Source organism: Eulemur rufifrons, chromosome 14 (genome assembly GCF_041146395.1).
Source record: "Eulemur rufifrons isolate Redbay chromosome 14, OSU_ERuf_1, whole genome shotgun sequence".
NCBI lineage: Eukaryota > Metazoa > Chordata > Mammalia > Primates > Lemuridae > Eulemur > Eulemur rufifrons.
The window spans coordinates 24570482-24596904 of NC_090996.1; the positions used below are offsets into that span (position 1 = coordinate 24570482).

At 48.9% G+C, this 26423-nt stretch overlaps 1 protein-coding gene across 1 annotated transcript in view; it reads right to left on the minus strand.

Moving 5' to 3' along the window:
* The window catches only part of XYLT1 (xylosyltransferase 1), a 124820-nt gene that overhangs the window by 96547 nt on the left and 1850 nt on the right, over positions 1-26423 (minus strand). The window contains exon 2 of the mRNA XM_069485691.1: positions 21537-22026. Coding sequence (XP_069341792.1) covers positions 21537-22026 — 490 coding nt within the window. The remainder of the gene's footprint in view (positions 1-21536; positions 22027-26423) is intronic.

A 26423-nucleotide genomic window follows, 5' to 3' on the forward strand; every position in this document is an offset into this window, starting at 1 on the left:
GGGGCCTGCCCAGCCCGCAGACGGGTTTTGCTGGGCTCACACTGGGCTTTGCTTCTTTGTTTTAAATTAAAATAGTTATCAGCTGAATCAAGAGATTTCAGATAAACACTCAAGATTTACTACTAAAAAAAAAAAAAAAATTGGAAACACAAGTAAGCTTGGGTCTGCAGTCCTCACGGCAAGAGAGTCTGGAGCTTTAGAGGGGAACCGTGCTATGCAGGCAGGGGCAGTCCCCACCTGCTACCGCAGGCATTTATGTCCCGCCTGGCCCTCGGGGTACTGTGTGACCCTTGCTTTAAACAACACCGACATACGCAACGCCAACTTCACTGCAGCACGTGCCTGTGGCATGGCAGACCTGGCTTCGTATCTTGGTTCTGCCTTGGGCTGGCTGGGTGGCTCAGGCAAGGTACTGGCTCTACGTCCTAGTTTCCTCATGGGCTAAGCAAGGATGCTAATGGCAGTGGCTCCCCCACACTGAAGGGTTCGATAAGGCTACACGGGACACACTGAGTGATTTCCATAACCCGTACCTGTCTCAGCAGTGAGGTTCTCACCTTGCAGAGGAGAAACTTGGGATTGGAGGAATGAAGTGACTTGTCCAAGAACCCCTAGCTCATGAGTGACAGGGGCTCCTGCACCCAAGTCATCACCACTTCCAACTTTTGATACATCACTCCCGAGACCAGCAGCGAAATCATCCCTCCGGTTGGGCCATTACAAATCTCTGTGCATATCTGCACCCCAGTTAACGTAACTGTCACATCCTTGCCTTTCCCATCAGGCTGTGCTGATTAACTCGAAGTCTTCAGATACTAACTTCTGCATGGCTATCCCCTATTTGCCTAATGAATAATGAAGAAATACCGGATAAATAAATAAGCCTAATGGATAAACAAACATATAAGAAATCAATCAAGTTAGCAATTGGGTACAGAGGAGATAAAAACAAAAAAAAAATTAATAAAATCAGCTCAATGACTGCTTTTTTTGACATTTCTAAAATCTCTCTGGGATCATTACAGATTTCACGGCAGTGTTCAAAGCACCCTCCACGTGGAGATGCAGCAAAGCCAAGCCACGTGATACACACAAAGAAGATAAACCACCTTCTCTCTCCTCAACCCGAAGGCTCGATTCTACCCTGAGCCACATTTACCCAGTGTTCTCTGGTGCAGATCCACAGTAAATGATTACTTAGCCCACAGAGAAATGTCTGTCTGCAAGACTGTGTTAGTTATTATCCTATCATAATAAAATAGATTATGCTATAGTAATGAATACGACCATAATGGTTTGCTGGCAGTTTAATCAATGCATTCCTCAACTGCAATTGAGCAAAAATAGGTAACAGAGGATCATTTGATCTACATTTTTATTAATTTGGTGCCATTTGTCTTTTGGTTATTTTAATGATCTCTCATTATGAGGAAACAGGAAAACTTCCTGAAAAAAAAAAAGAGAGCGAGTCATCTTGCTCCATTCTATTCATTGCTTTGTTTTAGCGTGGAAAAGAGCTTATTCCAATTCAGTTTGGGAAGGGAGATTCCTGATGCCTAATTAAATGTAGTTCTGGATTTCAGAAAAAAAAAAAACAACACCCTCCTTTATCTCAGACAAGTCAGACAAAGCTATTCAAGTCATACAAGAGATTAAGTGTGTCGAAAGTGGCCTGGAGCCTGTAGAGCTAATCACCATCATTACCGTGCTCAGCGTTTTTGAGACCTACTATGTGCTAAGCACAGTGCTGAGTGAGCGTTTCTCCCCCAGTCCTCCCACCCATCTGCACAGGGAAGTAACAGCATCCCCATTTACAAATGGGGTCCAGAGAGGTTGGGTGACCTGCCCAAGGTCACACAGCTGGGAAGTGGCAGTGGTGGGCTCTGAACTCTAATGATCCCACCTCAGTGCTTCTCAATATTCCTTATACACATGAGACGGACGGATTGTTTCTTAGTCCCCTAAGACGCGCTGAGTCACGGTAGACATTATGCATTCAGGATATTGAGTGGGGAATTATGACAAATGCTTTCTTTGCAGTTCCTTTAAGGACTGTGCCTCTCTCGAGCATAGCTTTTGGGCTTAAAAGACGTTTGCCTAGTGCCTGCATCTGTTTACAGAAAATCCAACGTGTTGGTACTTTTGCACCTGGAGTGTCCTTCAAGTAACAGATTCTGTCCAAACCCAGCTCCTAGGTGGCACCATCCCTAAGCCTTTTAGCCACATACACCATTCTCTATTATTTATATCAGGGACTGTACTTACAGGGAAAAGGACGGCTCAAAGGCACAAAGCGGTAGGGGAGAGTCTGAGAGGAAACACTGGCTGATGGGATGGTGTCATTTCTCCCCATCCCGGGAATTGTGGGATCCTGTGCCCATTCACCCCAAATGCTGGAATCGTTCCATTCCCCTGTGATCCTGTAAACTGTCGTAGTCAGGGTTGGAAATGCAAGACCTCCAGGAGCCAAGCAGGTGACCGAATGCGTGAGGAAGTGCTGGTGTGAGGCCACTGTGAGCGCTGGGGGCTGGAACAAGCATGTTCACGTCCCGTCGAACGGAGGCTGCTCCTTTCAGCAATAGACGAGTGTTGCTAGGTGTGGCCCTGCAGGATTAAGCTTGCCAGATCTTTCCATGTATTTCAAAGGAAGCTAGCATTCTGCAAGTTTAAATGAAGGTCTCCAATTTTTAATTATTAGCTACTGATTCAGAAAATTTAAGCATCTACCGTGGGCCTGCCAGTTTGCTGACTCTGCAATGCAACTCATAATATCTACCTACCACATGAGTGCAGGATTCTGAAACTCCGAGAAAAGGCCTGACTTAGGAATCACCAGCATTTAGTGGCTGTTGGATGCAGAAAGTGAGTAGGATGAAGAACAACCTTCAGGCAAATCTCATTTAGAGACTTAAAAGATTAAAGATCCAAAGATGTGTCATACATGATGTTTGGTATAAAAACCAGTTTGGTGTCTCTCCATCATTAATGCCCACAAAGTGCACACGATGGCACTCCAGTGACAGTCCCTACTCTTACTACTGTTATGATTACTGCTTGCAGGACTCCACGGTCAGATCTGTGTCCTTCAGTGTTTTTTTTTTTTTCCCCATTCTCATTCTAGAGAGAAGTTCAAAGACATTTTAGAGAAATTATTATTTTTCCCAGATGAACTTTTCTCACCCCACAAGTTGGCCTCCCTGGCTCTGCCCTGCCCCTTCCCACGCTCAGAACATGTCACAGTTGAAGGTGCCAGTGGAGCTGGAGGTTGAAGATCAATGTCCTTTGTCCTGACAGGCAGAGAATCGGTTTTTTCAAAACCTTTCTCATGACTTCAGGAAGCACACATGTAATTAAACGGAGCCTGTGCTGGGTTTCAGATTAGCGAAGTGCGCCTGTGGCAAAAGGTCTCTTCCTTCCTGAGAGACGCAGCGGTGTAATTAGAACCCGGAGACGGTGGCAATCATCAGCACTTCCAAAGGACGATCCAATATTCACATGGACCCAGTTCTGCTCCCAGGGAGACCACGGGAGCGTCAATGCTGCATGCCACCTGTTGGCGAAAGCCAGGGGTTCCTCTCGTGTCACGTGGGTGGCACTGTGGCTTCAGTCCATCTGCACAAGTCAGCTCAGAGCCCAGGTAAAAGGCAGCGGCAGGCTGGTAAGCCTTTGTCCTTATTTCCAAGCCAGTATGACAACACTCCAGGTGGGAGGCCAGCTCCAAATCCCTCTGAAGGTCATTGTTCATTCATTAGCCATTCAACAAACATTTGTTGAGCAGCTGGTACGTGTCAGGCCACCCCACCTTTGCGCAGCATCCTTCCAGCGAGTGCAGGTGTACCCAGGACACAGGCTGGAGGATCTTTAGTATACAATGAGCTGAAGTCAGAGCATTTTCCCCGTGACCTTTCCATCCATCCGCCCCATCCCTGAAAGTCAACTGAAAACCAGGCAGAAGCAAGTTTCACTTACTCCTTGCTAAATGTGTAACTGATTCCCATTCATCAGTTGTGAAGGCAATGACAAATTTGTAAAATGTTCGAATACACACTGGAAATAGCAAGCAGGAACTTTCGGCTTTTGTCTTGGAACAGGAGTCAACAAACTTTTTCTGCAAAGGGGCAGACTGTACACAGTTTGGGCTTTGGGAGCCACACAGTCTCTGTCGCCCTTGAGGCTGGACAGCAGCTGCAGACTGTACTCAAACGAACGGGCCTGGCTGTGTTTTTACAAAAGCAGGCTGTCGGCAATTTGTGGTCCGAGGACCCCTTTCTTAGAGAAATCACATGTGGGGTTTGTGATGCCAGTGGACCCCACTGAGGGACAATTCCAAGTTCCTGTTCGTGCCCTACAATGCACTGCATGACCAGACCTCACCCTCTTTGTCCTTGTCATTGGCACTTGCCTTGCTTACTGACCCTCAGGCCACCCTCCCCGCCTGTCAGTTCCTTAGTCATGCCAACCGCTTGGCTACTTTAGGACTTTTGTGCAGCTGTTCTTTCTGTTTCCAAAGCTCCACTGGAACTAGACTCCTTCCTTCTCCGTTTCTCCTACTTCTAGCAGCTTTTGCAAAATAGCCGAGGAGTGTATGCGATCTCAATTATCACCATCACAGAGGGGTGGATGTGGTCATCGCCCCTCTTACAGATGTGGCAACTCCTCCATTCCAATCAGGGGCACCAACACCAGTCAGTCGCTCCAGCGAATGATCCAGGGGACTTCTTTGACGCATCCCTATCCTCTGTCTGTCTCTACTGCCAATCAATTGCCAAGTTCTGCCAAATTTGCCTCCTGAATTGTTCTCAAATACAACCTTCCCTCTTTCTTAATTGAACACACTGTCACGTCACACTTGGACCATCCCAAAGTCATGCTTATTGGACTCTCTGCCTGCAGAGTTGGACCCTTCTAATCCACCCATCTACCCATCTATCCATTCATCCACCCTTCCATCTGTCTGTCTGTCTGTCTGCCCTATTCACTCTTTTCATCCATCCACCTCCGCCCCCCCCCACCCCGGTCTTTTCAACCATTCATCCACCCATCCATCCTGTGCAGCTACTTTGTACCAGCTGGAGTAAGGAATGGAAAAAATTATAATAGAACTTGCTCTTCTAGATATTTTAGTCTAATTTGGAAAAGAGATGCTAAACGAACTACCACACAAGTACACGTATATTGTGAGTTGGGATAAATGCTATAGAAGTAAAGCTCACCCAGTAAAAATGTAACTGGATTTAAACTCAGCTCCAAGAAATGGCATGAGCTCATCAGTAGAGACACGAGAACAGGGGTCTGAAGGCTTTGGCTAACGCGTGCTTTCTCCAGTGGCTGCAGGAGCAGGGAGAAGGGGTGATAAAGACGAGACAGGGCTGGAGGAGGAGCGGGGCCAGGTGGCAATGAGCCCTTGAAGGCCACTGTGAGGTACAGACTCGCCCGAGCTGCAGTGGGTAGTCTTTGGCAGGTTTTCGGCAGACAAGGAGCACAGTTCAAAGTACATCTTAGGAAGAATATTCTGGATGCACTTGGGAGGGGTAGGGGGGTTGCAGCATGTAGATGTGAGCGGATGAGTTAGGAATGTATTGCCACAATCCACAAGAAATGCTGGCGACTTGGCCAGGGAGATTGCAGATGAGAGAGAGAAATGGACCAGTGAGTGATATTCAGGATGTAGAATGGAAAGGTCTTGATGCTGGCTGAGATGTGAGAACGACAACTGACTTCTGCAAGCTCTTCGAAACCAGGCTCGGTCACCTGAGCTTCCCAGAAGGGTCTAATGATAATTAACGATAAAAATAGTAAGAAGATAGTCAACACTGCATGAGCACCTACTCTATTGTGCCAAGTACTTTGTTACGTGCTTTATACACATCATCTCATTCAGAGGAGCCTGTGAAGGAGATACTATCATTAGCCCCATTTTAGAGATAGAAAAAATGAGGCAGAAACGGTGTAGGCAGCATGCCCAAGGTTCCATCACTAGCCCCTGGTCGAAACAGCATTCAAGTCTAGAACCCCAAGGATTAGAACCCCATGTCCCTGATCACAGTCTAGGCAGGACCATTTCCACCACGTCACATTTCACAGGATCCTGTTCAATGTTCTTCGAGCCAGAGAACCTCCCTGGAGAGGGACCTCCTAGGATTCCAGATGCATAACTAAAGTCTGGAGGCCGAGCTCCGCTGATCTGCTGGAGTCTTTATTGCTCTACAAATGCATTATTAATCAGCCACTGGGGTCCTCCCCATAGAGCCTTTTAAATTACAGTTAAATTCCTTGATAGCGTTCTGTGCACCTAATAGTGCATTTCCTGTGTTCGCAGCAATAAACAACGGGAGGGAGGGAGGCCTGGGTAACCAGGTTAATTGCCCCGTGAGGTCTAGCTAGGCTGAGAAAGTGACGATGCAACAGCTCCTCTAAATTCTCTGGGTCCCCCGCTGCAATGCTAATAAAGTCCTGAGACAAACAGCATTGTCAAGCCAGCCTCAGGAGCAGAGACCACAGCTCCTTCATGCCTGGCCCGGCTGCCATGGCTTTGCTGGGACTCCAGGTCACCTTGCCAGGGCCCTCCACCTGGGGAACCTTCAGTGTGAATGGGATGCACGGGGAAGGGCAGAAACAGCGTCTATGCTGGGACCCATGGGCACCCCTGGGGGCTGGATGCCTTCTTGCCAGGCTCTTACCAACTTCCAGGTTATGATATGGTTCACTTTTGGGGGCTACGGTAGGGGAAGGGGCAGGTAACTATCCTACCTTCTGCGATTCTCTTCTCAACCTACCACAGCTGGAAGGTCACAGCAGCCAGAGAGCTCTCTAAAACAGGGGTCGGCCACCTATATCCTTGGGCCAAACCCAGCCTGGCTGCTTCATAAATAACTTTTTATTAGAGCACAGCCGTGCCTGTTCATTCACACACCGACTATATATTGAGTTGTGTAGTTATGACAGAGACCTTATGCCCTGAAAAGCCTCAATTATTTACTATCTGGCCTTTTATGGAAAGTTTGCCAATCCCTATTATCAAGTATAAATCAGATCATGCCACTGTCCTGCTCAAAACTCATCAATGGCTCCCAGCTACTCTAGAATAAAGGTGAAACGTCTTATCTGGAACAAACCACCTGGCCTTACTTTGTAGGAGGATTGTCATCTATAACATGGGGAGATCAAAGAAGCTTACCTCCCTGGGTTAGCGCAAGACTCGAATAAGGCAATGCATGTTGTTAGAAGAGCTAACTTTTTAAAAGAACTGTGGTAAAACACACATAACAGAAAATTTACCATCTGGACTATTTTTAAGTGTACAATACAGTTGTGTTAAATATATTCACACTGTTGTGCAACCAATCTCCAGAAGTTTTTCATCTTGCAAAACCAATTGTCTACCCATTAACAAAAAAAAACCCTCCCTATTTCCCCCTTCCTCAAGCCCCCAGCAACCATCATCCTGTTCTCTGTCTCTTCGAATTTGATCATTCTAGATACCTCGTATGAAGGGGATCACGCAGTGTTTGTCCTCTTGTGACTCTTATCTCACTTAGCATGATGTCCTCCAGGTTCATCCACGTTGTGGCATGTGACACCATCTCCTTCCTTTTTGAGGCCGAATAATATTCCATGGTATATAGATGCCACAATTTGCTTATCCAGTCATCCACGGACGAACACCTGTGTTGCTTCCGCCTTTTAGCTCGTGTGAATAATGCCGCCACGAACAAAGGTGTACAAACACCTCCTCAAGACCCTGCTTTCAACTCGTTTGGGTGTGTACCCAGAAGAGCTAACTTTCATCAAACCCTTTCTAGACACAGCCTCTGCCTTAACAATTCACACAGACCCTCTTATTCAGTCCTCACAACCCTACAAGGTCAGAACCATTACCATCACGAGGATGTGCCCTCACAGCCAGTCTCCACTCGGGGTCCCCAAGAGAATAAGTTCTAATGTCCTGGGGCATCCATTGTAGGCAGCAAATTAGCTTGTCTTCAATGCATTCAGAACAGTGTGAGTTATAGACATCTTTGACAGAACTGAGAAAACAGCCACTCAATATAGTAAAAAAGTGGCAACAACCCACATGTCCCTGAGCAGGGGAAGAGCCAGTTACACTGTGGCGTATCCGCACCGCAAAGTAATGGCCGTTAGGAGGAAGACCTGAAGTCTCTAGCCCCTGCCACAGACACAGTCCTCCGACCTGGATACGTGCTCAGATGAAAAATACAGCGTCATATCACCGCTGAATTCGCCCGCCACACAGCCACAGTCTGTATTTTTGCAAGTTCCAGGATTATACATCAGTTTCATATAATCTATGAATCCCCCACCATAAAACCAAACTGCCTATTTTTGTATGTGTTGGATTTAGAGACCTAAGGGAAAACAGAAACATGTTTGCAAGGGTGACTGCTCACAGGTCAAGATAGATTTTCTCTTAATCTGTAGTGTTTTGTTTTTTTTTAAATAATGAGAATGTATACAGTTATCGTTTGAATAATTAAATAATTAAATTATTACAAGCATCCTTTCTGCATTATTTGAGCAAGTTTTTAAACATTTTTTATAAAGAGAATTCTGCTCTCCCAGCTGGTACCCTGTCTTCTCACCATCTTTTCACTTTGGTCTCTGCAAACATCGCCAGAGACAGGCCCTTGGCAGCCTCCCAGGCACTCAGACAGGTTTCTCCCTCTAACCGTGCCACACTCCGAGGTGAGCTATTAATTTGCGCTTTGTGGCTCAGCCTTGATTCTGATTTAGGGCAACATAAACCCTCCTCAAAATGGCGAAGAATAAATTAGTTTACTAATTTCGCCATTAAGAGTTTATCAAAGCGAGCACTATTTCAACCGTCTCCTAATCAATCACCATTTTCCGTGTTTATCTCCTATTCAATTTTTACCACGGGGTTCTATACACATCAATTTGCCTGATGTTCTTCCTACATATGTTTTAAATTACTTTATCATTGTATAAATTTCACAGCCATTAAAAGGCTCTAATACCAGAATGGCTGACATGGTGTTAAAAATTGGATTCAATTCCACAGGGTAATAAATTGTGACCTAAATCCAATCTCTCATGGGTGACTGAAGGATACAATGGAAAATTATTGCTTTGTCATTTTTACACTAACACAAATATACCACAGCAACTAGAAACTGGCAGGGAAATGGGAGGTAACAAGTGCTGGGTACTTTCACCCAAGGCAATGGACTGACTTTGAAGGTGAGCCCTGAGGGTCTCGGATGACATCAGCCCCCCTCCAAAACCAGGTGAATTACCCGACTATGCAGATCTGTTTGCAACAGAAAGATACAGCACGGGAAGCCAGTTTAAGCTACACAGGGCTTCCCTGAGCCAAAATGGAGCTGCCCCCATAGGCAGCACGGCACCATGGTTAAGCACCTTGGCATGCCACTGGAACCAAATTCTCTGGGCTTCGAGTCCAGCCCCGCTACTGGTCAAACTGCATGATTTTGGGTAGGTTTTTCTCTCTCTCTGTGCTTCAACTTCTTTGAATACAAAGTTGCTATAAGAAACAAATGAGTTAGTGTGGTTGAAGCACTTAGGATAGTCCCTAGCATTTAGCAATCCCTAGGTAAAGGTTTATGTACTATTATTTAAGAACAGGTGCTTGTACAGGGACCTTAGCTCCCTGTTCGTTTGGCTGCAGGAAAGGTGAGTAACAAACAGCTACAGAAAGGCATTAACTGACGCTGCTGTGCATTTTGTTCTTATCTTCGGAGAAACTGGATCAGTCATTTCACATATTTGAGCTCCACATTTACTAAGTGTGAAGCCAAGAGGCTAAGGTGTGGGTTTTGAAGTCAGGCAGACCTGAGTTCAAGTCCAAGGTCTACCACTTGCAAGAGTGACCCTAGGCAAGTTACTGAACTTCTCCCAGGCTCAGTTTCCCCCTCTGTCCAGCAGGGTTAGACAACATCCTTTCTCCAGGGCCACGGGGAAGGCTCAATGACATCATGCATGCAAAGTCCCGACCTCTGGGCCTCGCATTCAGGAAGTGCTAAGAAGTGCGAGTTCTCATGTCCCAGCCCTGTGAGGCAGGGGCTGAAGATCTGAGGGTAAACACACAGGGACAAGCACTTGGCCCTTGTCGCTACAGGGGGGACCACAGAGGACTCCGGCAACTCCACTATGCTGTGATGTGTGCCCCAGTGGGGAGCAGGCAGAGTGATCTGGGGACACACAGTCTAGGCACCTCACAGAGACTTGGGGAGGCATGGTGTGGGGAGAGACACCACAGAAGCCTTCTAGAAGGAAGTGGGCTGGTATGAATTCCTAACCCTTGACTGCCAAATAACCTGAAAGAAGAGAAAAGCAAGCTGGTTTTGTTGGCTTGTGCAGAAAGGACGGACCAGCTGGTGCTTGGATGTAATACTCATCTACTCACTCTAGGGCCATGTCTGGGCTCTCTCTTTCTGCACGAGGTCCCTGCTTTAGGGGTCCTGGGTGGTGACACACAACCAGCAGTGTTCAAGGTGAGAAACTGCTCCTAAAGCAAGAGCTGAGTCCTCTTTGAATCGCCACTCTCTGCCTTGTCCTTGGGCAGGCCCTGGAAACCATCTCACAGGGGGCTGGGACAAGCATCCCAAACGCCCCCGCCATAGAAGTGCGTCCTCCACACACATCTGCGGGCTTCGAGAACCACAAGAACTGCCAATGTAGAGGTGGCCTATTGCTGACTTGTCACAGGTGCTTGGTAAATAGTTGCTGGCTGGATCGTCAGAATAACGAAAGTATTCTCTAATACAGGATTTCACTTGGCAACCTGAGGAGGCAGGGGAGGCATGTGTGCAAGCTGTTTGACGGGAAGTAGCGAGGCTTTTGCGGCTGATGGAGTGGTAGAGGGGCCATAGAGTCAAGTCTGGTTCAAAGGCCTCCCCTAACCCCACGGTAGCTCAGTGATAGTGAAGACCTCCCAAGAGTCTCAGCCTGACCCTTAGCCTGAATCCAGGGCTAAGAACCCCAGGTGATCCCTTGTTCAGGGCCCAAAGGTGAAAGCAGCATCAAGGTTCTTTGGAGAGAAGATGTGGGACCCGTCTTCAGTCTCAGCCCACCAGAGCCTTGTCTATCTTTGGGGCTGATCCTCCTTTCGCTGTCTGGCAACTTCAGTTTGGTCCTGAGAGATGCCTCTGCCTCCATTCTCCTTGCTCAAAGCAAAGACACATCATCTTTTTTTTTTTTTTTGAGACAGAGTCTCACTCTGTTGCCCAGGCTAGAGTGAGTGCCGTGGCGTCAGCCTAGCTCACAGCAACCTCAAACTCCTGGGCTCAAGCGATCCTCCTGCCTCAGCCTCCCGAATAGCTGGGACTACAAGCATGCACCACCATGCCCGGCTAATTTTTTCTATATATTTTTAGTTGTCCAGCTAATTTATTTCTATTTTTTTAGTAGAGATGGGGTCTCGCTCTTGCTCAGGCTGGTCTTGAACTCCTGAGCTCAAACAAGCCGCCCACCTCGGCCTCCCAGAGTGCTAGGATTATAGGCGTGAGCCACGGCACCTGGCCAAGACACATCATCTAAACACAGCAGTTTTAAGGATTAAAACCTGACTGGGAAGAGGACAGACTGATCCTTCTGCTCATACTCAGAGCTCTTCTGGTGGCCTTGTGAGCTACTCATACTCTCTACACCTTTTCCTACCCCAGGGCCTTAGCACATGATACCCCTTTGGCCTGGAAATTGCCCCTTCTGCCCTTCCTGTAGTTAACGCCTACAGCCCTTCACCTCTCAGCTCAGCTATAAAATGTGACTACACGTCTCCATAGAATTTAAAGTTGATGTTGCAACTTTAAATTTATATTTGATGATCATTTTACCCTGTGTTTCCCCACCCATATTAAACAGGTTGCAAGCTCCATGAGGACAAGGATTCTGTCTGGTTTTACTCCCAAATGAATCCCCCAAAGCTAGTGCCTGGCATCGTCAATGAATAATTGTTGAACGAGTAAATACTGAAGGAAGCTGGTGACAGTTTTGGTCCCTTGATGGCAGCTGAGCCATGCCCAGAACACCAGCTCTGCAGAGACTTCTAAATGCCCACTCCCACCCCTTTGCTTGGTACACACAGGCCTCTGCACAGCCCCCAGGGCCAAGGGAGGTTGAGCCACCAAGGGCAAAAACATGCTATCTTCTTACCTAGTGTGGATAAGACAGGCTTATGATGTGCCAAGCACTGAATATTCAAAGGCGAGTAAGATTAAGCCCCTGATATCTCTTTCCCCAGTACCTGGCACAGAGTAGCTTCTCAATAAATATTAACTGACTGAATGAATGAACTCAGTATGTCCAAGGACTAGGACCTGCTCCATTTGGGAGCAGCTCAAATTGTTAGCAAGTTCTTCCACAATGAGACCAAACTGATCTCCAAGTACCTTTTATCCATTGCTCTCTTTAGATCATTCAAAGATAGTCTAGCCCCTGGCTGGTCCCTCTGACTTCTTTGCTCTTTCTCTTCTCTGTGCACAGGGTCACCAGTCTCTCGTGTCTTTCTCTGTTGCCCGACTCCCCACACCCAACTCTTGAGCTCCAAGATGTCAGATCTCATCTGGCTCCAAGTATCCCAGGACTTGGCACCCTGCTTGGCATGGGGAAGCTGTTCAACACGTATTCATTGAATGAATGAAACAAACGAAACATATTTAAGTATGCCCCAGCGAAGAATGGGGTCTCACGTACAGGATGAGTTTACACGGGATGCTTGCGGTCCTCCTACTTTCTCATTGATGGGCAAAAAAGCAGGGATTCATTCATCCACTTAGCGTTGTGCTACTCAATAAGCAACAGATACTTACTGGGCGTCTAACACGGTGCCAGGTGCTAAGAGAATCCGTGATTCTGCTCCAATTTATTAAAAACGAAGCTTGCCAACTGCAGTACCTAAATTACTAGTCATCTCAAATTGTCTGCGACACTGCTGGTGACAAAACCTGGCCTGCCAGTGGCGCTGTGTGCTGTGTGAGGGAGGGACGCTGTGCCAAGGTGCAGGGTGGCCAGAGAGGAAGCAGAGGTAACAGGCATCTATGAACTCCAGGGAGACCTCCAGGCCCCTCCCGCTGCCTCCCAGAAAGGCAGGAGAGTCGCCCCTTTCTCAAAAGCCTTCTATCCACGAACAAAAGAGAAGCCGATTAGCCAGGCTCTCTGCCACGGAGCTGCTCCGAGCAGCGGTCCACACTGCGGGGTTAGAAACACGCTCTCAATCCCCTGGTCTATAGATGTCATTGTGAGCACAGAAGCAGGAAAAGCAAAATCCACCTAACTGTGATCCTCTTGTCTAAAATACCCTCTGCTGGGGAAGTGCTTCGTTATGCATGAAGTTTCCGAAAGGTGCGCCCGGTGACAGCCGGGAGGGGCATTAAACCCACTTATCCCAGGGCTGGTGTTTTCGTCGTCATTCCGTGCCTAACCCTTCGGCTTTGCTTTCAGGCCTAGCAGTTAGGGAACAAACACACCCTGATGACAACTTCTACAGTGAATGGCAGAGCTGTGCAGCTGGCAGAACGTTCCCGGGGGAAGAAGGTGGTGGAGAAGGAGGTGGGAGGAAGTTGAAGGGGCATTTATGATATTTCCCAAACCCACATACTGTACGTAGCTTTCTAAAGAGTCTGTGGGTGGCAGCTGGCTGTCTTTATGATCCCAGGTCCGGGGTTGGGGGGTGGGGTGAGAGTGCTAAAGTGCTGTAGAAGGCAAAGGCAGAGTGGAATGGGCCTGACTCGCCTCCCACCGGGGGTTCCTGGGGGGCTGTTGGCCACAGCTTCCTGGCACATAGTGGAGATTCAATAAAGTCTGCTGAAAAATCAGGCTTGAGTGGTCTTTGTGCCCAGAAGAAACCTAGGAGCCCAGAAGACCGAATCATGGTCACTCCCAACAGCACTTTCTTACACATACCCTGAGTTTGCCTGTTTTCCCCACAATCCTTTCCTCTCCCTGGGACCCTTGCCAGAACCTCCCTGTGATTTCCCTGTTTCTAGACCTTCCTTGTAAAGCTAAATCAGATTCGAAGTGGGAATGGCTAGATCATATGGCAGTTCTATTTTTAATTTTTTGAGGAACCTCCGCATGGTTTTCCATGGCCATTGCACCATTTTGCATTTCCACCAACAGCGTGCAAGGGTTCCAGTCTCTCCACATCCTCACCAATACCTGTTGTCTTTTTCCTTTTTGAGAACAGCCATCCTAATGAGTACGAGGTCATATCTCACCATTTATAAGAACGGAAATCAGGATCGGGGAGAGGTATTTGTGCTCCCACGTCCATCGCAACATTGCTCATGACAGTCAAGACGTGGAAACAACCTAAATGCCCACTGATGGATGAGTGGGTTTAAAAAACGTGGCATACACGTAAAATGCAATATTATTTTTCTTTAAAAAAGAAGGAAATCCTGCAATACACGACACAACATGGATGAACCTTGAGGACATTGTGCTAAGTGAAATAAGCTGGTCTCTGCAAGGCAAATACGGAATGATCTCCCTTATAGGAGGAATCCAAAATAGTCAAACTCACAGAAGCAAAGAATAAAACAGTGGTTGCCAGGGGTGGGCTAGGGGAGGGAGAAGGGGGAGTTGCTGCCCAACAGGTATAAAGTCTAGAGATCTCATGTCCAGCATGAGGGCCATAGTAAATAATTTTGTATCATAGTCAGGATTTTTGCTACATGAGAAGATTTGGGCTGCTCTTGCTATACACACAAAATGGGTAACTATGTGAGACGATGGATACGTTACTTTGCTTTGCTAGAGTAACCATCTTACTATCTATATGTATCTCCTAACATCATGTTGTATACCCTACATATAGACAATAAAATTTATAAGAAACAAATAAGCAAAAAGTTTCAGCCGTGCAAAGCAAGTTCTAGAGATCTGCGGTGCAACCATGTGCCCATAGGTAACACTGCTGTGTTGTACACTTAAACATCTGTTAGTGGCCTTTATGTTAAGTGTTCTTACCACGATAAAATAAAATAAATGTAGCATAAAGTAAAAAAAAAAAAAAAAAAAAGAAGAAGAAGAAGAAGGCGGCGGCGGCTAAAGCAGATCATATTACAACTCTGTTCAGTCCCTCCAATGGCTCCCAACGCAATGATATAAACATCCACACTTCTTGCCACAGCCTGAAGATCTGACCCCTTCTGGTTTCCTCCCAGCTGCCTCTGCTCCAGCCTGAGGACCTTTGTGCTGCTTCTAGTACATGCCAGGCCTTTTTCCAGGGCTGTTCCCTCTTCCCCAAGACCCTGCCACTGCTTGCTCCCTCAGAGATGCCTTTCATGGCTGCCCACCTAAGTGCCTCCCCCCCTCCCCTGTCCTCTCACCCTGTTTTATTCGTCTGCAAATAAGCCACTTAAGTCCAGCTGGATCCTCTGCAACCGCGGCCTTGGGAAAACCAGTCACCCCACTCACGTGGCCAAGCTGTCTGAGGATCAGTTTGGCCCATTCATGGGGGGCCTGTTAACTTTCCACAGCTGTGCCCTCATTGTCACCACGGGTGGTACGACAGAAGGCCGGGGGTAAAGCCGCGTCTCCGGCTGACGGACGAGGAAACTGAGCGCACTGAGAGTGGCCAAGCTGACGTCCACGTCTCCGCCTTCCCTCCATGCCAGGCTGCCGGCCACGCATTCCGGGAGCTGGCTACTCATGCTGTGTTGTCACCCGCCTCCCCCCGGGGCCTTGGGGACGTACAGGAGATGGCCCTTACACAACTGGCAGTGTCCCCTGCCAGTCTCTCTCTGCAGTGGGCGGCCAGCCTTGGCCCCCAAATCCCCATCCCCAAGCCCATTTATCAGAGCCGCTGGCCCCTGCAAATGCTGACGGGAGAGACGGTTTGTTGCATCCACAGTTTCCACTGGAAGCCCCTTCTGATCACGCCCATCCCCATCACGTGGGCTGGGCCCCGCAGTCACGTGAAAACGCTTGCAACTCTGCGGCCGGTCAGCAGACTCGCCAGTGCCTGCCCTGGCCCGTTACCCATCGGAGGACTGCCGCCTTCACTCACATGCCAAGGCCCACCCCAGTGTCCAGGCTGTAGTCCCGCAGGCCAGCTGAAGCGACAGCCTGCTGGCTCTGCCTGGCCCCAGAGAGGGCGAGGAAGTGCAGGAGGGCCCAGTGGGGCCTTTCTTGGGACATTTGAACTCGAGACACAGGGAGCTGGTGGCCACGAGGGCCGGTGAAGGAGCTTGCTGACGTGCAGCTGTTCCACGTGCAGCGAGGCGGGGCAGGCTGCATCATCCGCACGACAACGCCTCTCGGGTCCCACGGTCCTGACTGGGAAAGACGCTTTGACCATGGGGAGGGGCAGGGGTGCACCCTCCCCCGGGGTCGGTGCGTCCCCGGCGCCCAGGGCTCCTGGGGAAGGCTTTCCTGAGGATGTGCCTTTAGGCCGAGATCTGGGGAGGCAGGAGCCGACAGTCAGCCAAGGTGGGGCGGAGCGGGCAGCTGGGCTGAGACACGGAGAGAGCTGGGGAGGACACGAGGCCAGTGGGACCATGTCTGAAAACCAGAGCCAGCGAGACGTCGCTGGGCGACACAGGGCCCCATCCAAACAGCCCTTCCCCTCCCCTCTCCTCCATGCCCCTTAATTTCTACTACTACTGTCCCCTCACGGCTACCGACAACCAAACACACCCGCCTTTCTCCACGTCCCCAACGCGAGGAGCATTGTATATGCGTCATCTCGGTTCAGTCAACAGCCCTATGAAGATACGATAGGAGTGTGTGTGTCCATCTGACAGATGGGGAGACTGAGGCGCTGAGAGGCTAGAGTCACGCTGCTAGTCAAGGCGGAACCAGGAATCAAACCGTAGTGTCCGGACATCTGACCTGGTTCCATTTCCAAGAAACACCGAGAGGCCCAGTTGGAGTGACCAGAGGCCTGAGGGTGGCTCTGGAGATCACGGAAGGGACAGGAGGCCCGGGCAATTGTGGGCCGTGGGGCAGAGAGTGGGTGGAGGGGGCCGCCGGGGCGGGGGGTGGGGGTGGAGGTAGGTGACCACTTGGGGGCTGCAGTGAGCACTGGGGCCCTGGGGTAGAGCCCCTTCCCCAGACCTCACTGCACGTCCCTCTGCACAGCTGCTAGTGGACGGCCTGGGATCCCTCCTCCCCTTGTGAAAACTGGTGTCAGCGAATGGGGTGAGGCTCCCACCGCCTCCCAAACCGCTCCGGACTTGACTCTTCTCTGAGTGAAGCGGTGAGGGGCAGGAGCCCTTTACCAAGGTCAACAGTTAAAATCTATCTCTTTTCCTCTGGATTTTTTAGCCGTTCGGCCATGAGGAATCGTTTCCATAATTATATGCAACTTCCGGCATACTGTTGGCTGAAGTTTGAATGATGTTGAGTTAAGCAAAATGGAAACACAGTGCGTCCGTCTGTGTGTGTGTGCACATGTGTACATGAACATTTACTCACAGATTACATTTCCCTCCACCCAGCCTCCATGTCCTCATTCGGCAGGAAATACAAGGACCACTGGGCTGCAGCTCAAATCCCTCCTAGGCAGAGGGAAATCCGGGTGTCAGGGTTTCCAGAAAGGGAACACGATCTCCGTATGGGGTGTAATTACATCTTAGCTTTCTGCAGAAGAATAGTTTATGGCTTAAATGCTATTAATTGTAAGCCGTTTTGTTCCACGGGAAGTTGTTCATTGATAACTACCCAATTAGGGTTATTTTGCAATTAGTCTATTCACAGTAAATTTATTGCAAAAGGAGGAGGCTGGGGTGTAGCAAATTAAAGCGTTGCCGGGGCTGGGTGTGCACCGGCTCTTAAATGCCAATCTTATTAAGCCGCTCAGAGGTCCCAGGAGGGTGTGCCACCCTGGCCGATGCAGCAAAGGCCCCAGGGCACCCCCCAGCACACTCACGCTGCAAAGCCATGCCAGGGCTGTCTGGAACTCCTGGTCTAAGGGGCTGAGATTTTGGTTTTTCTGAACAGGTGTGGAGCATGTCCTATAGCAGATATACACACATTGCAGATTATTGACCAGGCACGAGTTCTTAACTGTGTATTTGGGCCTCATGAACCCTCTAAGACAGGTGTGATCATGTTCCCCGGGCCCCGTTACAGATGGAAAAAGGAGGCAAAGAGAGGTAAACTAACTTGCCCAGAGTCCCACAGTTTGTGCAGGAGAAATGTGGGATTTGAACCCAAGGGGTTTGGCTCCACGGCCAGGCTCCTAAGCACTGGCAACATGAGCCCTGCCTTCTCCCTCACAACTCCACCGGCAACAGAGAGACACAGCCTACAGGCAGCAGAACATCTCTGGGGCTTGACCACTTGGGCCAAAGTGAAGCCTTTTGCTTCCCGGAGAGAGACAGGCTTGTGGGAAAGGATACAGGCTCTGTACCACGAGTTCCAACACCAGCTCTGTCATCTACTGGCCATGTGCCTCTGGCCAAGCACTAACCCTCGTTGAGCCTCAATTTCCACATTGACAAAATGGGTCCGTGATAGACTTACTAGGGTGAGGATTCAGTGTGACGGGGCACAAACACTCTTGTATATAGTCGCACAGCTGCCCCTTGAACATGAGTTTGAACTGCGAGATTCCACTTGCACGTGGATTTTTTTCCACCTCTGTCACCGCTGGGACAGTAAGACCAATCCCTCCTCTTCCCCTTCTTCTTCAACCCCCTCATTAGGAAGATGAAGAAGATGAAGACCTTCATGATGACCCACTTCCACTTAATGAATTGTACATGTTTTCTCTTCCTAATGATTTTCTTGGTAACATTTTCTGTTCTCTCACTTACTGTAGTGTAAGAATATGGTATGCAATACAGTATATTAATAGAATATAGCATACAAAATATGTGTCAATCAACTGTTTATGTTACTAGTAAGGCTTCCAGTAAATAGCGGGCTATTACTAGTGAAGTTTTGGGGGAGTTAAAAGTAATACTCGACACGGGGTGGTATAATGGACATTGGAGACTCAAAAGTGGGGCAGGGGGAGGGGTGAGGGATGAGAAATTACTTATGGGGTACAATGAAATTACTATGGGGTACACTAGTCAGGTGACGGGTACATCCAAAGCCCAGATTTCACCACTATACAATATATACATGTAACAGAATTCAATTTGTTACCCCTCTATCTATTTAAAAAAGTAAAACAAATTTTCAACTGTGTGGGGATTGGCACCCCAACCCCCACATTTTTCAAGGGTCAACTCTATACTGTAATGGTTTTTAGCAAGGATAAGCAAACTACGGCCCATGGACCAAATCTGGCCCGTGGCCTAGTTTTATAAATTAAGTTTTATCAGAACATAACCAAATGCATTTGTGTAGGTCTTGTCTCTGGCTGTTTTTGCACCATGACAGCAGAGTTGAGTAGCTGTGGCAGAGACTGTACGGCCCGCAAATCCTCAAATGTTGCCTATTTGGCCCTTCACAGAATAGGGGTGATGCCCCCTGGGACGGAGAAAGAGCCCAGTATTATTTTCGTGGAAGGGCATTCAACCCCAGCCTCCAACCTTCTCTGCCAGGCACTGGTTAACAGAAGATCTTGGAAATGTCTCACTTCATTTAATGATTCCTACATTCTGCGTGCCAAATCCAATCAAGAATACAGACGGGAACCACCTGGACCACTCAGACAAGGGTAAAACAGCACGGGAGTAATGAAGCTTTTCTTTTTCAATCTTTCCATGTAAAAGGAAGTGTTGTGTAGACACACATTTGCTACTAAAAACTCAAAAAACAGATGAACGTGAGGAAAAAGTTAAAGTTGTCCCTGCGGAGGGGGCCGAGGGGAGGGTTCGGTGTGCGTCCTTCCAGCCCTCTCTTTGGGCGCTTGGTGCAGGCGGCCACCCTGCCTGATGCACATCCTCGTTCTGGGACACGTGGTGAACCCAGAGCACACGCGGGAAATGAGGACGCCTCTAATGAGCTGGGTGACCTTGTGTACGTCTCTTCCCCTACACGGGCCTCATATTCTTATCTGTCCAGCAAACCAACTGAATGCAGATTTCTCTGAGGGGTCTTCCTAGCCTACTTTTCTTGGAGCCATTGTCACCGCGCACCTCCCTTTTGCCCCAACACAGGGGAGAATGGCCTGGCTCCTGAATGCAGCAACGGGGGGAACCGAAAGCTCTCCCCATCCAGTTTTGCAGTTGGCTCGATTTCCTGACTTTCTGCTTTGATACTGAGGAGGACCCAGTACCTCAGCGGGCCCCCCTGCCCCATTTGTTAACCCGGATACACCTCCCACCTCCATCTAGGTTGTTCTATGTGTCTTCCCCCCACCCAAGCCCTCGGGAGCTCTGGATTGTCTCACAGTTGGCCTCTGTGACAATGTGAGGGTCTTTTCTCCTCAACTCCTCAAAGCAGTTGTTGGAATTTTGATTTGGAAGCAATCAGGAGGTATTGTGAACCCTCGGCCACTTTGTGAGGGGCAGCTGGGCTCACCCTGAGTTGTGGCCCAGTAAGAATGAGGGGTGCCCATGAGCAAACTGAATTACAAGCTGTGTGACCTTGGGGAAATGATTTTGCTTCTGTCATCTGAAAACAACTGACAGCCTCACAGGGTGGTGGATGCAAAGAGCTAAGTGGATGCGCAGAGCCTGGTGCAGTGCCTGATGCCTCGAAGCTGAAAGTCACCACCAGGAAACGTACATCAACGGCATGGCTTTAGATGCAGAGACACACATGTGGTACCCACCCGTGCAAAACTGGTCGTCCCATCTTCACAGGGCCCCTGCACTCTGCCTGCGAATTCCTCTATTAGAGCTCTGGTCCCTCCCTGCATCTCAGCAAAAGACCTGGTTTATCACTGGGTCATTGGCACACAGAAGCGTGCCCGGTGCACGGGAGGAGGGAGGGAGGAAGGAGGGCAGGAAATGAGGAAGGAAGGAAGGAAAGAAGGAAACAGGAAGGCAATGAACAATGAAGGGAGCAAGTAACGGAGAAAGAAAGAAAATGCAAGAGAAAGAAGGAAAGAAAAAATAAAGAAGAAAGGAAATTGGAAGGAAGAAAATAGGAAGCAGATGAGGAAGAAATGGGGAGGAAGAAAAGAAGGATGGAAAAAAGAAAGGAAGGAAGGAAGAAAGGACAGAGGGAAGGAAGGAATGTCAGATGGAGGAAAATGGAAAGGTGGTTTTCACGAAGCCTCCAAAGTTAATGCAACCAATTAGAAACCTTTCAAATCATACTGAATTACAACAACATTCACAGCAATTCTAACCCGAGTCTCCTGCGGAGAGAGAAACCAAACCTTGTCAATACAGCCACCTTGCCGCCTGCAACTTCCCACCCGACACGATTTCACTCGAATTCTCTCCTTTGCCTTAAAGGCAATGGGTTAAAGCGCCTACAAAAGGTCATCTGATTGTGTAAAACTTCTCTCATACAAGACCTGGGAATTCAGAGAGTGCTGGAACAAATCAGATTTTGTGTTCGGATCTGGGGGTTGAAAAACAGAGCAGCCGTTCTCAGAAGGTCTGAGAGTGCCAGCGGAACGAGGCCGGGCGGGAGGAGGAAGTGGCTGGGAGTCACCTCTCCTGGCCTGGGGTGGAACTTACCGTCCAGGGGGCAGAACCGGGTCACCTTCTCAGGCATCAGCAGCCCAAGCTTGTGGCGGCAGTAGGTCTCCCCGATCTCCTGGCGGCAGTGCTTGGACTTGGCGCGGGAGAGGGCAGAGATGGCCTCCTTGCCGGAGATGTCACACTTGGGCGGCGGGTCATTCTTGGTCTCAGGGGAGCTGCCCCCACTCTTCCTGGCATGGGGCTGTCTGGGCGCATCCTTCCCACGGCTGCTGTTGGCTGCAGCTCTCTCGCCGGGAGGCAGAACCTCGTTGGGGCCCTTCCCTTTCTCCTGCTGTTCCAGCTTCCTTTTTAAAAGCTCCTTCTGCCTACTTGGGGGCTTCTTGGCCAACTCAGGCTGGTGCTTCTGCTTTTGAGTCCGGGGTGCAAAGTTGCTGTTGTCCACGTTCTCAAAATCTTTGGGGACCGAGTTCTCGTTGTTGCTGTCTGTGCGCACTTTCTCTTTCGGCCGGTGAGAGAAGTAGCCATGCTGGAGAACGGGAAAGAAACACAGAGGAGGAACGTTACTGAGTGATCATGCTAAGTAGCTTGGCCCTCGAAGAGCGGGGCGTGCAGGTTTGGAAGTCTAGGCCACAGCTTCACATCCCACCTTTGCTACTGGCTGAAACTCTGGTAAGACTTTCTCTCTGGTCCTCAGTTTCCCCATCTGGAAACAGGAAATGTTCCAAATAGAGAGTAAGGCTTTTTCAAGCTCTGAAGTGCCACGATTGTGAGTCTCAATGATTCTTAGTAACCACATCTTTTCGAGTAAGTTTCTACCCTTGACTGTCTTTGCCACCGGATAGCAAACATTTTGTTTTGGCTTCCTGTTTAAATTCCAGCAGAAAGTGCTGTAATGGTTTATTTAAGGGCTGGAAATGGCATAATAAAGTTATAAAGGGAAAAAATATTGGTAGGATATTCTATACATTCCACTGCCTTTAGGACATGCTCATATATCTATGCCCCGAAGAGAAATCAGATTGAGCCACTGTAAATTCTGTGGGAAAGACACTATTAGCCTTTTTTTTTCTTTTTTTTTTTAAGAAGAGAATGCAGACTTTGCAGAATGAACAGAAGGCACATTATAATGAGTCCCACGTGACATGCAAACTTGTGACACTCTTGTGCTTGAGCTCTGGCTCCTGATGTTTGTACCTGGAGCAGAACTGATTAAGTCACCTGGGGTCAAGAGAAAGAGAAGGGTCAGGAGTCATTCTGGAGACAATGCATGCCATGGATCTTTCCAGAAAGGCAGCACTCACAAACTCAGTTCCTCTATGGGTCGGCGGGTCCCGGTCACTTTGAGTTTGGATCAAATGCATCATTCAACTAACATCCCCAAATCATTTCTGAAACATTTTGCTTCTGCTTGGAGCCCAATTCCAAGGCCTTAACCTGAAAGCATATTTGCAGTCCCAGAACATGCCCCTCGACCTCTGAAGCCACAGAGAATGCTAACTGGCTCTGCACATCTGCCCCTGTTGCTATGGAAACACATGGGCAATGAGCAGCATCCCTGTCACTTCTCCTTTTCAAGGAGGGCTGAAATATGCCTCTTACCAGCTCCCCAGGAAAAGGGTGGTGGGGAATGAAGAGTGGTGCCGTGCTGGTGCCTGAGAGCAGCTGACACTCAGCCAGGTCCCCACTCCAGCAGGTTAGCAGACCACCAACCTTGGGCCAAATCTAGCCTTTGTTTTTATAAATAAAGTTTTATTGAAACACAGCCACATCTGTTCATTGCGTACTGTCTATGGATGCTTGTGTGCTGCAATAGCAGAGCGAGTAGTTGCAGTAGAGACAGTCTGGCCTGCAAAGCCTAAAATATTTCTATCTGGCCCTTTAAGAAAAAGCATGCAGACCCGTGCTCTATCTGCAGGAGCGTGAGCCTCTGCCCCATCGCCCCTAGCATGAAGCACAATTTCCTCTACTTGGTGGAGCCTGTAAGAATGACAGCTGACATTAAGATACCTCATGGCCACTCTGCAAATTGGATATTGCTATTAATATTATTCTCATTTCACAGATGGGGAACTGAGCATCTGTTCGCAAGTGATTTGCCCAAGGTAACCTAGCTAGTTGGTGGCAAAGCTGAAATTCAAACCAGACAGACCACAGGCCCCATGCTCTGGGATGCTATGAGAAGCCAGGGACACCATCCACTTCCGAGAAGTTGTCGGGGACTTTTTAGACCCGTCACCTTGCCCAATTAAGCACTGCAGCCTGACTTTGTAACACAAGCTCTGCCCTCTTCCCGTCCACTCCCACTCAGCTAAACGGATCTACTGTAGGTATGCAACCTCCAAATGTTCATCTCAAGGCTGGCCTGTGGCCTACGGTAAGCAGTGGCCACGATGCACCTGGAATTTGAGGCATCAGGAGCGGGGAAATAGAACAGAGAAGGAAGAGTTGAATCCATACTGGGTCACAGCGTGGCTGCTGGTCATACGTGGGGGCTGCTATCACATCCTGATCCATGAATGAGGGTCTTCTAGTTCTGGTCTTTCTTACCTTCCTGCAATAAATCTCCCTCAGAGAGGTGCCTAGAATACATCTCTATTCTTGCAACCTAAACAAACCCTGCTGAAATCCTTATTCTCCCTTCTTTCTATCCAGAGGCCCTTGAAGAGTCCCAAGCAGCCTCTCACACACATTTTCTGAGCACTTACCATGAGCCGGGCACCACAGTAAGTGACTCCCAGGTGCTACTTACTGGATACCGACAATCGCCCTCTAAGGAGGTGATCTCTTTGTCATTTTACAGAAAGAGCGGACGAGGCTTGTTGTGATGACATACTTGGATGTGTATCACATGCTAGGCACCGTGCTAAGCCCTTATACTCGGTATCTCGCTTAACCTCCAGAAATAAATTCCAAGGCAGGTACTGCTGTTCTCCCATGTTATAGAAGAAGAGGGGAAAGTGGGATAAGTAACCTGCCCAAAGCCATCTGGGGGAGGCAGTGAACTTGCACCTGTCTGATTCTAAAGCTTGGTATGGTGCCTCCTCTGTTCTGCTGAGGGGCAAATCAAGAAGCATTCAGCTCCCACTGCTCCACGTGGGCGGCGGAGGGGGTATCACCCTCTTTGCTCATATTCGCCTATGTTGGGATACAACTTTGAAAGAGGCAGGGGTGGCATTTACTAAGGCTCTTCACCAGGATTTCAGTTCCTTCTGAGCACATGATAGGACTATACTTCTCCATCCCCTGCTAATTAGGTACAGCCACACAACACGCTGTGGCCAGGAGCAGTGACTGAAGCCAGGGCACAGCGTGCCACATTCCCCTGCCCTGGGCCAGCACCCGGCCACACTCCTGCATCCCTGAGTGAGACCAGCGTGGAGTAGGGACTCTGCCAACCCCCCGTGTGCAAAAGTGACCCTCTGCAGCTGTGAGTCTCTGAGATTTGTGGGATCTTTGTTACTGTGGCATGATCTAGCTTATCCTGATTAATACAGGCGCTCACCCGATCTGCTTTCTTCCTCCTACCTGTCCTCAGGTACAGGAGCCATTTTTTTTCCTTTTTTCCTCCAAGAGATAAAACATCAGGGTAACAACTCCCACTCTTCAAGAACATAAATTTAAATCCCGCCTCTGAGCCTGTTTTCTAGAAGTGAACGAGAAGGCAGGGAAGAGCCACTGCCTGATGGACGTCTCCTAAGTGTTATCCTTGGGCTCTTCTCTTTCCTCCTTTACAGCGATCACCAACCGTGGCCCCTGAGCAGAAAACCCCTTCACACCGCCCATGTCAAAAGCTCTCATTGCTACCACTTTCTGGCAGAACTTCACCAAGCAAAGCCAGATCCAGCAAACACTGTGATCGTCTCCCTCCACCCCACAGCCAGCTGACAGTCAAGGAAGGCTGGTTCCCCCGGCTGACGTGTAACATCAGGAACAAGAGCTGCCACCAATTCTAATGACCCATGATTAGTACCCACCATCTAGATGACAGGGGCCACCACAATGGGTTTGATCAGGTCGGTGTGGCCCCGTGGCCTTTCCACCTGGCCCCAGAAGCTACTCAGCTGCCTCGGGAATGCAAAAGACTCGAGTAAAAGAGGGAAGAAAAATATCTTGTTTACTGGAGTGAAGAACTCACAGATACTAGACAGTGTTCGGGAGCAGTTAGCGAGCGGCACAGTCAGTGAGATTCAGGCAACATTGGGAGGCCTGAGAATGCCTGTCCCTCAGAGTCAAGGCCGTTTCCTATAGTGACGGAGGAGTTCCTCCCTCGCCTTCTCCCTCCCTAACTCTTCTTTTTTTTTTAAAAAAAAAAAAAATGTTATTTTACTGTGGTGAGAACGCTTAACACGAGATCTACCCTCTTGACAAATGTTTAAATGTGCAGTACGTTACTGTCGACTGCAGGCCACTGCCACCGAGCAGGTCTCGAGCTCATCCACGTGGCGGGCACGGCTGAGACGTCATGCCCCTCGATGAGCAATTTCCCGTTCCTACCCCCAACCACCCCGCCAAGCCCCTGGCAACCACGACTCTGCTCTCTGGTTCTACCACTTTGATATTTTAGATACGTGACGTAAGGGGAATCATGTAGCATTTGTCCTGTGACTGGTCTATTTCAGTTAGTATAAGGTCCTGGAGGTGCATCCGTGTTGCTGTATATTGTAGGATTCCCTTCTTTTTTAAGGCTGAGTAATATCAATACCTTGTATGTAACTTTCTTTATCCACTGATGGACATGAGATACCCTCCACTGTCCCCCAACTCTTCATCTAACTGCCAAGTGGCAGACAGGTCTCAGCTTTTCTCTCCTTTCCCTGGACACCTGAGATCCAGAAAGCCAAACCCAGCACCCTTTCCCTGTACAAAACCAAGCTTGGAGGTTTCCGGGCAGATCCACATGGGATAACCATCAGATGGCCGGCA